The sequence below is a fragment of the Oncorhynchus mykiss genome, chromosome 1 (genome assembly GCF_013265735.2).
Source record: "Oncorhynchus mykiss isolate Arlee chromosome 1, USDA_OmykA_1.1, whole genome shotgun sequence".
Taxonomy (NCBI): domain Eukaryota; kingdom Metazoa; phylum Chordata; class Actinopteri; order Salmoniformes; family Salmonidae; genus Oncorhynchus; species Oncorhynchus mykiss.
Window position 1 is genome coordinate 22,387,011 of NC_048565.1, and position 13,349 is coordinate 22,400,359.

Here is a 13,349-nt window from a genome sequence, read left to right on the forward strand (position 1 = left end):
GGGGTTCGGGGGGGTCATGATGTTCCACGTGGTCAAGAAAAACTTCTGGGACTATGATACCATCTCCATGCACTGCTCTCTCCCTCACCTAATTGTCTGACTGCATATCTGCTGTTCCTCACATAGTGATCTCTCACTGTATTCACTCAGACAGATAGTAAGGATATGACTAGATTGCAGCTGGTAAGGTAGTGTACAGGCTGTGTACAGAGTTGTGTGTGTGTGTTTCCCTCTGTAACACACTCTGTGCCCCTCCGTAGTGCTCCAGTACGTGTGCAGGGGGCTCCCAGAGGAGGGTGGTAGTGTGTCAGGATGCGCAGGGTCGCAGCACCAGCCACTGTGATCAGAGGGTCAAACCTGCAGAGTCCAAGAGCTGCGACTCAGGACCCTGCCCTCTGTGGAACTACGGCATCTGGGGAGAGGTGAGGGAGAGGCTATACAGACACGCCTGGTGCTCAAATTGATGACGTATGTCGCGCATCTGAGAGACGAGTTGAGACGACTGACTGAACCGAATCCGTTCGTCTCCACTCGACTCTCGCTGTGCGACATACGTCATCAATTTGGGCACCAGGTGTGTCTGTATAGCCTCTCCCGAGAGGTGAGTACACAGGCACTACAGGGACTATGTACATCCTTAAACAGATCTGCCTCTGTTAAAGCTACAACAATATGGTCCACTACTAAACTACAGATACCCATTTCAGACTCCTAGACATGTGTCAATAGTCTAAAGTGGCTTCCTTTCCTCTGCACCTCTTGTTCATCTACTCCCGCACTGAAAGAAGAACTATTGAGATACTGTACCAAGTAGCCTGCCTTTAACTCAAAAGTCTTGCTAAATACTAAGTTGACGCCCTCTTCTCTTTTCCACTCTCAGTGCACCCAGACGTGTGGCGGAGGCAGGAGGACGCGCCAGGTGGTGTGCCAGCGGCCCAACGGACAGAGACTCAACGACCACAACTGTGACGTCCTGGACAAGCCTCCTGACATAGAGCAGTGCAGCCTGCACCTGTGTCCGGGCAGCACATCCTGGCACCGCCGACCATGGAAGCCGGTACGATAGTACTTCCTCTTCCCATAACTTCTCCTCCTCCTTAACTTCCTCCTTCACTGGGGCGTGTCACCATGAGCCGTGAGTAGACATGGGGGTTTGCTTAAATTACAGGGAGTGTACTTCTGGCCCATCCACTAGCAGCTAGAGGCTAGCGGCTAGCTAACTGTTTTAGCCTATCTGTAGGAGCGTCAATGGAGCACTAGTGTCAGCGCTAGGTTAGGATAGCCCCAGCCCACCCACACTGGGCCATGGAGTGGCATGGTGCTGATTAGAAACAAGGGGAAAAGAGCACACACAGAATGCTGCTCCACATTGGGAATTGTCAGAAACACATGGTTCCCATTTGGAACTTAGGCTCCAAATGAAAACTATAAATTAGAAGGACAATGTTGTCCAACAATGCCATATATTTGTAGAGGCGAGTGAGTAACTCGAAATATATTTATTTCATATGTGAAGCGTGAAGTAAACGTTTTTTCTGATTTCTGTCTCACCCTGTAACCAAAAGTACACAAGTGTAAATTTGTGTATAAGAGTTACCTTTATCAAACAGCAACAATTACTGTTACTGTATTTTGTGTATCTATCGATGTACAGTATGATTTTATTTTTAGTGGCTAGGTTTCATAACTGAATATGATATTTAATATTTTACTGGTGCTTTTGGTTGGATCTCTTGCGTCTCATGAATAATGACAGTTTGTACAGAGGAAAGTACTTTCAACACGACAGTATGTTTAGTTACTATTTTTAAAATTATGAAAATATATTTTTTAAGACTCATAAATGAAACGTTAAATGCAGTTTTCAAAATGTGCCATCCCTCTTAGAATGTTATATTCTAGATATTTTCACAGTTCTACCATCCCCTGATGTAACAAGGTGTGCTTCTAAAGTTTTAAATAACTGACAATGAATTATAAGTACAAAATAATAAAAACCAGTAACTATAGAATACTATAGATAGTCTAGATATAACACTGTATTTTAGGGTTCAATTTGAAATGCTTAGACACATACAGTTACTGTAGGAAAAAAGCTATAATGCCTATGCAAGGAAAATATCGGGCGCAGAAAGTCATGTACAGTAGAAGCTACAAAGGCCAGGCCTTCTACACTTCTGGTATCACAGAACTGAAGATTGTACAGGGATCACTGTTCGGCAAAACACTCAACCTCACAATATACTCTCACCCTCACCAGTACGTACATGTGTTATAATTTTTCTGTCTTGTCGTTAGTGTGTTAGTTGGTCATAGTGGCACAAGTGATTTCAGTATTTGTCTTGTATGGTGGGCCCTTTGTCTCTACTGTAAAACTGCACTATAGTACAGGAGAAGTTTACATCAAAATGATGTTTACAGTGGGGTTTCTATAGAAACACAGTCAATCTGTTAAGTACAAGAGGCACTATAAAGTTGTATTATTGAACTTATTCACAAGTCATACCTGATGTATTTGTATAGCTTATGTTACATGCCGTATATCAAGATAAATCCGTCTAATATGGTGTACAAATGTGAAACTATGCAATCCAGCTTTTAAAGCTCTACCATTTCACAGTAGATTTACTTCCAATGTGCTTTTCATCTGAAAGTCTGCTCAGAAGATAAAACCAACTGAATTGGCATCCGCTAATCTCGTACCAACTGAAGCACACAAATACCTCTCTTTTATGATACTGTAGTCATTTGTTGCTGTTTCACTTTTTTCTTGGGCGAGTTTCTACATTTCTGAAGGATTTTTTCATATAAAAGCTATTTATTTGTTTACAATAGTTTATTCATTGTTGCAGCTTTAATGTTGTATTTGTTTCAATTTAGATACATGAACTATCATCTGTCATAACCTTCGTAATGCTGTCATCAACCTGACCTGCCATCCGATAACTGCTCCATACATTTCAAAACATTTCATTACTAACTGCTTGCTTGATGGATAGCCAGCCAGTCAACATATATAATATTATACCCTTCGACGGCATGAAAAACACTAGTACGTGAAACATGGTTTCCCAAAGTGTCATGACATGTGTGACATCAAGGTGCAGTCTTCCTGACACATAGTTCAGGTGAAGTGTTACCAAAATGGCTCTTTGTTTGTGTTGACCGTAAGCTCTCCTGTGAGGTCCTCTCTGGGCTCTCTCTCTCTCTTGTCTTCTTCCTCCTCCACATTCCTTTGTCTCCGTCTATCCCAAGATATTCACTTCATCCAAGACTCCTCCTTAGCCAGCCCAGTCGCTCTTTGTCTCCAACTTTTTTTTACCCAAGGTGCTCAGTGCATTGCTTAGTTTTTTTGTTCAAATGTTTGTTCATCTTTTTCTATTTATTTAGTTCACATTCAAAAATACATAAACATGTTGAAATATCTTTTCCCACTGTAAAAAATATTAAAGAAACAAAGGTTGTGAAATGTGTGTTGTTTTTCAATGTGGCATCATGCTGTAATACTTGGAAAGTATTGTATTCTTTGGCAATGACATTTGCCCCATAACTTCAAAGTCATATTGTTGAGCATTTACTTTTATGCTCATCACAGTACAGGAAATAGCATCATATGTGCTCTGTATTTTTTGGGGTTTAAACCAAATACTGTCTAAAATATATACTACACTGAGCAAAAGTTATTGAGATATAAATGCCCACATCCCAAATGCTGAACTGTCGCCCAAAAGTTGTACACAAGTCAAACAAACTTCAGACACAAACTTCAAGATAACTGTTTCGGTTTAATTATATCCCTATAGCATGTGTTACACAATATATGATACCTGCAATATTTGTTGATACAGAAAAATATATACCTTTGCAGTTCCTCCTCATGTCTCTATCCAGCTAATCTAAAGCCAGCTATCTGAGTTTTTTAGAATAGCATAAAAGTGTGCTTTATAAAATAGCATAAACAGCATAAATTAAAACCACACAAAATCTAATGTAAAACAGACTGCAGGCTTTCTTCATATTGTTATGATGTTTTTTTTAGCATTTCATTTTGCAAACACTCAAGAGAAAACATACTCCAATTTTGGCACAGGCTGGCACATATATCTGTTTACAATTGTAGTAATAGGGCTATCTCCGTAATGCCTTTGGCTATAAACCAACAGAGTATTGTGTTTTATTACAAGAATAATTGGAAATTAATCAATGTTGGCAAGTTTGTTATATTTTAAGAGGTCCCAAATCAAAACCCCAAAAAATGATGTTCATCCAATACTGTTGATGAATTCATTTGTGCCTCTTTTCTGTTGTATTATATCATGCTTTCAAATAGAGACGATCATTTCAACAGGACAAGTAAAATAAGCAGAGCCAATACCAAAAATAAAAAACTGAAATATAACATTTAAATAAGTATTCAGACCCTTTACTCAGTACTTTGTTGAAGCAACAAGCTTGGCACACCTGTATTTGGGGAGTTTCTCCCATTCTTCTCTGCAGATCCTCTCAAGGTCTGTCAGGTTGGATGGGGAGCGTCGCTGCACAGCTATTTTCAGGTCTCTCCAGAGATGTTCGATCAGGTTCAAGTCTGGTTCAAGCTCTGGCTGAGCCACTCAAGGACATTCAGAGACTTGTCCTGAAGCCACTCCTGCGTTTGGCTGTGTGCTTAGGGTTGTTGTCCTGTTGGAAGGTGAACCTTCGCCCCAGTCTGTGGTCCTGTGCGCTCTGGAGCAGGTTTTCATCAAGGATCTCTCTTTACTTTGCTCCGTTCATCTTTCCCTCGATCCTGACTAGTCTCCCAGTCCCTGCCGCTGAAAAACATCCCCTGCTTCTCTGTAGGGATGGTGTCAGGTTTCCGACATAAATTACGCTTGGCCAAAGCGTTCAATCTTGGTTTCATCAGACCAGACAATCTTCTTTCTCATGGTCTGAGAGTCCTTTAGGTGACTCTTGGCAAACTACAAGCAGGCTGTCATGTGACTTTTACTAAGGAGTGGCTTCTGCCTGGCCACTCTACCATAAAGGCCTGATTGGTGGAGTGCTGCAGAGATGGTTGTCCTTCTGGAAGGTTCTCCTATCTCCACAGAGGAACTCTGGAGCTCTGTCAGAGTGACCATTGTGTTCTTGGCCACCTCCCTGACCAAGGCCCTTCTCCCCTGGTTGCTCAGTTTGGCCGGGTGGCCAGCTCTAGGAAAAGTCTTGGTGGTTCCAAACGTATTCCATTTAAGAATGATGGAAGCCACTGTTCTTGGGGACCTTCAATGATGTAGAAATGTGTTGGTACTCTTCCCCAGATATGTGCCTCAAAACAATCCTGTCTCGGAGCTCTACCGACAATTCCTTCAACTTCATGGCTTGGTTTTTGCTGTGGGACCTTATATAGACAGGTGTGTGCTTTTCCCAAATCATGTCCAATGAATTGAATTTAACACAGGTGGACTCCAATCAAGTTGTAGAAACATCTCAAAGATGATCAATGTAAACAAATGCACCTGAGCTCAATTTCGAGTCTCATAGCAAAGGGTCTGAATAGGAAAGGAAAGGAAAGGGAAGGATTCCTAGTCAGTGAATACTTATGTAAATAAGGTATTTCTGTTTCTTTAATAAATTTGCTAAAATTTCTAAAAACCTTATTTCGCTTTGTCATTATGGGGTATTGTGTGTAGATTGATGAAGATATTTTTTTAAATCAATTTTAGAATAAGGCTGTAATGTAACAAAATGTGCAAAACGTCAAGGGGTCTGAATACTTTCCTAATGCGTTGTACTGTATGTTGGCATGTTTCATAAAGTGATTTGCTTTCTCAAGTGGCAGTTATATGGGTTGAATCTTGGACTTACCTGGTCATGGACTTACCTGGTGAGATGATTAGGGTATCTTGTGGCATTCTTCAGTCAGGGTTTGTCCAATAGAACAATCAAGCAATGTAAGCATTAACTGATTCCAAAGAGAATAACTCACCAAAGACAGAAAATAATTGAAATTTATTGCACAGATTTTGTTATTCAAACACAGTTTGGGAGCAGTAAAGTTCCACACAAAATAGATATAGCAACAATGGTAACATCATTAAGTAATGATGATTGCTTTATAAACAGCTGCAACCCTTTTTGGGGTGAAGCAGCACTAACCAACAATAATGTGATGAATTGAACACTCCAACATTTTAGTAATTTATGCCTATTTGTTGCTTATAAACACAATTTCCTGCAGTTAGTGGAGGAGTCCCAATGAGAGCGATCTTTGTTGACGTGACCCTGAACGAAAGACATTTGTTAAAATGACAACAACATAAACATATTTGTTTAAAATGACAACAACATAAACATATTTGACTTTGGCCTGAGGCAAATCCCCTAAACCTGTCACCCTGGGGTCAGATGGTAGTAACATCATTGAGCTTGTGTTTTCTGATCCAGCCCATATGCCGGTGTAGCACTGATCAACTGGACTAGCTAGGACTTGGAGACTTGGAGGTTCCCTCAGTCTCAGTTCTTCAAGCATGGTTCATGTCATAGGTTGGAAACCAGAGCAGGATGCTAATGTTACATTTGGTCCCTGTTAGTGGTGGTTTATTCATTAAGCCAAACCAAATTATGGTAATTGATGAGTTGTATTGGTCAGTATACTTGTAGGATTTGGCATGTTCGGAGGGTTTTGTCCCAGGATTTGAATAAAAAACAACTGTAATATTAGTATGCTCTCCATCAACATTGATGTGTCCAATATTTATTTCTTGCAATTTAGAGAGCAATGAAATAATGCTGCCATGCCTCAATAGAAACAAATGACAGAGAAAAGACACGGCTTGTATACAAAGATTGTTTTGTTTTTATCCCAGATTGCCCAACAAAACACACACATTTCTTAACGTTTGGCTGAGAGAGAACTATACAAGATATTTATATAGTACATATGGAACATAAATATTAGGTGTCAGCGATGGAGAGTCTTTCATCTAAACCAGTGAACCCTCCTGCCTATATAGACATCTGCGATCAAGCACGGTTGATGTCAAACTTCAAAGTTTGATATATATTTGGCTCTATGTGGCCTAGTCCTGTACATTAAAGGCTCGTTTAGACATAGCCACTAATGCAGTCTCAGTGACGGAGGGTGATGACATAAAATAGCAGGAGTTGACTCGCGACCACAAAGAAACTGGATACAGAGCAGAGCAAGTGGAGAGAGAGTGGGGAAAAGATTGAGAGACTAGTTTAGGCAGATTTTTGTTTCGCTGGCGCTACAGCTGGGGATGGATGCAGGGGGATAAAATAAGTAGAGATCTGGAAGCGTTTAAACTAGGCTTTCCCTGGCTTGTCCAATGATCGGGAACAGGTCCTCAACTGGCATTGCAACGCATCTGAGAGAAAGATCTCTAAAGCTTATGGGGTGAATCCTCTCTGAAATGGGACTTCAATGCATGTTTCTCTCACCTCGTCTCTACTGGAGATTATTCATGTTGGGGCCTGTCGGTGGCTGTCATGTTGATGTACCTTGGTAGTTGGACTGTACAAACTCTTCATATTTGTCTACATTTTTTTTCTCTCCAAACTTGGTTCAGTGGGAAAGTGTTTGAGGTTGCCCTAGAAGAATGTGGTAACCCACTCAAAATACGATATCTCCCTAGAAAGTAGAGCTTATTACTTTTTACCTCACATCTTACCAAGACACCCAACACCGCTGCTTTCTTGTGTGGCGTCAGTTAGCAGTGCAAGAGACGTCAGTCAGTGTATTACTCTTTATATGAAGACTTCCAGGCTCTACCTTTACTGATGTGGGTCCTGTACTGCACGTTCCACATTAGCTACCTGGCTGGCAGGTCTGTTTCTACTTGTGCATCTGTCTCTCAGAGCTTTAGGGCCGCTGGTTCACAGATGGTGAAGACATTCCAGCAAGTCAATGTCTGAGCCTACAGTACTCATCGATGTTACATATTCAGCCCCAACGTCTCCCGCCCATCCCTTTGTGATTAAACGACACCGCCGTTTACATCACACAATGTTCAGTCCTCTTATATCATCCGCCAGAGTAAATTCCAAGCACAAACTCATTTTGTCAATGAGGTCTGGAGGGCCGCAATGGATATTGGTTATATTTCCTCGCAATCACATTTTTTAAATTGGAATCTATCCATTGATTTTTGAATTTTCTATGCTCCCTCACTGTCTTGTTTTCATTTGGGTGATTATTAGCGAGTTGGACACAGTCAAGAAACTCTATCATTTCTACACAGTTTGGATTTGCTTTTAGTCATTTTAAAGTATCAAATTTAAAAAACTATATATATATATTTAACCAGGCAAGTCAGTTAAGAACACATTTTTATTTACAATGACGGCTTACCCCGGCCAAACCCTCCCGAAACCCGGACGACTGTAATGCTCCGGGTGTCGTGGGTGTGGAGTCAAACGCAGGAGACAGAGAGTGCAATGATGTGCTTCTTTAATAGCACCACAGGGTGCTCACAATAGTAACGGCCCCAAACACAGGGAATGAAAATGTACAACTGAAAATGCACGACCAGGCACTAACACGTACCTCTACAACAGAGCCGAAGGTTACAATGAATAATCCCGCACAACAACCAGGCGGGCCAGCTGTCTAATAAAGACAAACTAATTATACATAAACAGGTGCTACGAATAAACATACAAGGAGGGGGAGGAAAGACAATCAGTGGCAGCTAATAGGCCGGTGACGACTACCGCCGAGCGCCACCCGCCCGGGAAGGGAAACCACCCTCGGTCGGACTCGTGACAGTGACACTGGGCCAATTGTGCAACGCCCTAAGGGACTCCGAATCACGGATCGAACCTGGGTCTGTAGTGACGCCTCTAGCACTGCAATGCAGGGCCTTAAACCGCTGCGCCACTCAGAATAATGACAGAATAATGATATAATCCTATTAAAAAATATAGTATATACTCAAACCACCCAGGGAACCGGCCCACGGGCTGTATGTTTGACACCCGTCTAGGATCTGAAAATGTACAGTGTGGCTACGTGAGGCAGTCATTGGTGGGCAAATATTATATCTGATGTGCTAGAAACCAAGGAATTATAGCTGCCTTTGACTTTGTAGTCAATGCTATTACCTAACTTGTTTTCCTTCTACTGTTAAGGACACAGTTATTCTCAAGGTTTAACACAATTTTTGGAGTCCACTGAGCCCAGCTGCAGATTGTACATTGTTGCACATCTTCAAAGAGTGCTATAGTGGGGGTGAAATCAAAGGTAGATAGCATATCAGGCTTGTGAAACACACCAGCAACACACAACAATTTCACCCCCATAACGGCCCCATAAAAAGACAGAGGTGTAAACAGAGGGTTCAGCTTGGAGGAATGTGTTAATGAGACACACACGGGCAGGTGTTGACCATCAACCACCTCTAAATTACAAACAACCTAACAACAATGTGATCGTCCCATCATACAATATTTTGGGCAACATTTTCTTGTGTCTCTTAGAGAGAGGAAAATGTTGCCCTTTGTCCGATATCTGTACTGTAGCTTTTTGGTTGGAACACAAGGCCAAGGTCAAGGTCGTTGGTGTCTTACGATGCAATTCTGTTATGGGAACCCAAGATGAACAATGCTGTAAGACAACCATTAGCTGTACCCCATATATATAGCCAAGTTATCGTTACTCGTTGTGTATTTATTCCTTGTGTTATCATTTTTTTCTATCATTTTTCTCTGCGTTGATGGGAAGGGCCCGTAGGGAAGCATTTCACTGTTAGTCTACACTTGTTGTTTACGAAGCATGTGGCAAATAACATTTGATTTTATTTATTTATTTTAAAAGAACACTATGTCTTTGGCTTTGGTTGTGAACTCGTCACTAGGATAAATGACACTAGAGTTTGGGTCTTGACAGCTTAACAGTGAAGTGGTGTTGAGTAAGAAGAAGATGGAATAGGGACTCTTGGAAGCTCTTGGAAATCCTGGGCCAAAGGTCACTTTAGAATCTCATGCATTGTTCCGTCTTTTTAGTTCTGCTGTCCGAAATCAGGTTCACTTTCCTGGTCTGGCATAGCTTTATGAGACAACAGCATTGTACTCAATGAAGCACCAATGGAGTTTTTCTGGAGTGGGACATGGAAATGGATCTTGGTTCCAGCTGAATGTTTGGACAGGTAGAAAAACGGGTTGTTTTTGTCATTCCCGAAAGTTGACTTATGGTTGCTCAGTTCATCTTTTCTGAGTGGTGTTGACTTAAAAAGAGAATAGTGTTGGGGAAACTTAATATGCCCTTTTAGGATTGTTTATTTGAGTTTCTAGCCATGGCAGAGGCACAGTTTGGCACCAACTACACAGTTGAGTTTAGTCGACTGCTTTCATTTTCCATCACAAGCAGCCTTAAGCTCTTGTAGTGAACATTTGGTCATCTTTGTTAACACAGACCAATAATTATTTAGACTTTGCAATATCCTTTTCAATCATCATTACCCTTACAATAAACTCCATGGTGACGCCAATAAGAAATGTCCTTATTTTTTTACCTTCGGTATCGAAATATACTTATGACATTGGTTTGTGCTAACTCTTTTGGGAGGAAATCCTATTTGCGAGTTAATACCAATTAATTTCAGTTAATACAGCCTACTTACTTGTGTAGTAATTGTCTAATGATATCTCTTTGGCCACTGATGTCTGGATGCCAGATTTGGACCACGTTGGCCAGGGTTAGACTGGACTGTATTAGTGCTAGTATGAGGTGTTGCTTAATGTTTCTTCCCATGCATGGAGATGATCAGGCCTGTGTGTGGCTATTTTGGCCTTGAGTATGAAAGATCTATGACTCTGACATTCCTCCGCCCCACGATGTTCTGCTCTTACCAGCTTTTCCCACGTCGACAGCATGTGTTGTTTTGACTTCTGTCTTTGAAACTTCCTTGCAAAACAGGACCTTGAACAGAAAAAGCATCCTGTGATAGCTCTCTGGCCATATGTCTTAGCCTCCCTCACTCTCTGAGCTCTGCAAACATCTTCTTACATTTTTTTCCCCCTTATTGACACTGATAAAGGTGTAATAACATCAGTGTAATAATCAGTGTAATGAACTGAACTAATATCAGTGGAACAACATCAGAGGAATAAGCTGTAATACAATCTATCAGTGTATCTTGTTCACTAATATCACTTGGTCCTTGGAAAATGAGAACATATTGAGTTGTTAGGAGGATCATAAACCTAGATTATCTTCAATATGACTTTGATCATCTTTTTTTGAAGCTGTTGACAATTTCTATACATAGTATTTGAGTATCAGTTTGCTAGTACAGAGTGTAATATTCTGGACAACCTTCACACAATCGTGAGTTTGTTCTTGCTCCAGAAACGTCGGTACTAAAGAAATTAGACAGTGCCTTTTAAGGTTTGAAAACATCTGACAAACATTCCAAGTGAACTATCAATTGAAAGTGAGTTGTTCTATAGGGATTTCTGTGTTTTTTTTCTGTTCAAGTTGCATATGCTGTGGCGTAGTCGCATTGGCTGAACTACAGGTAATTCCATGGTCTCAAAACTGACCAAATAGCGTGGTCTCTCTTTGCTTAAACGCTTCCATGTGTCCATTAGCTTACCTGTCCTCTGTGATGGAATGGGCGGATGTCATCATACAATTGCAGCCTGCCATGCCTAGACAAAGACATGCTCTTATGAATAGCGTGGAAATAGAAAAAAGACATAACCTGTCAATATTCTTGATGCATCTCACATTTCAGTACAGACTACCAAAGTCCATTTAAGTATCAATCTATGCGATCATTGAAATAAAAAAAATCCAGCTCCATGTCTATTTACCTACAAGTACAACAAGCTGTTTTATAGTATGGTCTTAATAGCACAGAGAATAAACATGAATTAGCTGGATTTGGTTTGGCAATAAATGAAGTGAAGTGTTCCAGAACCCTGAAACACTAGCCAAGCAGGAATGCAGTGGAAAGAGGAAGAAAAGGCACAAGCTGCTTCGCTGTTAGCACAATGCAGTAACCGGCCAAACGTGGCTTGTCTCTGTCTGTGTACTGTAGGACATCTCCCGTTCTGATTGAAAAACTTTGTTAAACAAAACCGTGTTACTGGGGTGGCTTTCAGGCAACGATTTCATTCCGTCTTCTAAAGTAATCCATATTATTTCTCGATGAAACTCACTGGCTGATACTAGAATTAATGGATTGCTGTTACAACTTGGGAGAGCACATCTGTCTCGAGAGAAAGTCATTTTTCATGCGGCTTGTATATTTTTCTTATTTTTCAACAAAGTTTTAATAGTAATAATACATGTATATGCAACTTAGAAGATACGTTTATCCAGTGTGACTTACAGTACAGTAAATGGATACATTTAAGTGTTTGTAATCCCCATATACATTTTCTGTGAATGTGAATGAGTCTCCCCCCCCCCCATTTATATTGTTAGAGATCCCACACTGTAGTATTTACTGTAGTAACATGCATTACCAGCCTTGTAACCCTTCATTGGTCATATTTATTTACTCATTTATTTACTCATTTACTAAATTATCCGAATGAAAATCACTATCTTTTGCCCTCAGTATGTTAGTTAGCAGACCAGCAGCTATTCATGGTAAAGGCAAATGAGCAGTTGAAGCGTAGTAAGAGGAGAGTTGACTTACCTGATCCAGTGTTGAGTAGAGTGAGGCAGCAGCCTAGCCTGGTAGTAGAGTTTAGAGTGGAGGGGTTGGTCGGTTCCCAGGTCCTTGCCCTCCTCCTGTACTGCTCAGCTCAGCTCTCGGAGGTTGTTCTTTGGCCCCACGCGCTGTGCCGGTTTTCTGCTCTACTTCTACGTTACCAGCCTTGATTAACTAATGGCTGACAGATAAGGCTGCCTGGCTGTGGAGAGGGAGGAGCACGCCGCCTAATAATGTCTTCTCCCCACTGTTAAACAGGCAGCAGATACAGTTCAGCTGAGTAGCACTGCCCGTAGCACTGCCGTAGCACTGCCCGTAGCACTGCCCGTAGCACTGCCCGTAGCACTGCCCGTAGCACTGCCTGTAGCACTGCCTGTATGGCTGTGGTTTCCTTTCTTCCTCCTGCTCTTTTTTATTTTCCTATTTTTCCTTCTTCAATGACAGCAGTAAGGAGGGGCTAACACCCCCTCTATCGCCCCTACTGTACATGTCTGCCTGTCTCCGTTCCTGTCTGAAGTGGAGGGAGCAGTGTTATCATTTTTGAGTGAGCGTGCAGCGGGTATAAGAAACTGCCATGTTTAGGATCAGTCAGTCGACGCAGGGCAGCTTTGATGTCTCCTAGTCAGCTGGGCTGAGCCCTGTGTTTAAAATGCCTTTGTAATTACAATGTGTATAATATACTGTATCTGTGTA

At 41.4% G+C, this 13,349-nt stretch overlaps 1 protein-coding gene and 1 long non-coding RNA gene across 3 annotated transcripts in view; one reads left to right on the forward strand and one right to left on the reverse strand.

Annotated features, from left to right (window-relative positions):
• LOC110532091 (A disintegrin and metalloproteinase with thrombospondin motifs 20) overlaps window positions 1–13,349 on the forward strand; it is a 141,194-nt gene that overhangs the window by 105,922 nt on the left and 21,923 nt on the right. The window contains exons 26-27 of the mRNA XM_036970373.1: window positions 261–422; window positions 881–1,057. Of these exons, the coding sequence (XP_036826268.1) occupies window positions 261–422; window positions 881–1,057 (339 nt within the window). The remainder of the gene's footprint in view (window positions 1–260; window positions 423–880; window positions 1,058–13,349) is intronic.
• On the reverse strand, window positions 5,968–13,313 carry LOC110508988. Of its 2 annotated transcripts, none has more exons than XR_002471395.2 (3): window positions 12,642–13,313; window positions 11,589–11,660; window positions 5,968–10,912 (listed from the first exon to the last, which is right to left on the reverse strand). It is a non-coding gene; the product is annotated as an uncharacterized LOC110508988 (long non-coding RNA). The 2 variants fall into 2 exon arrangements; XR_002471392.2 differs by having other exon boundaries at window positions 11,589–11,643; window positions 12,642–13,301.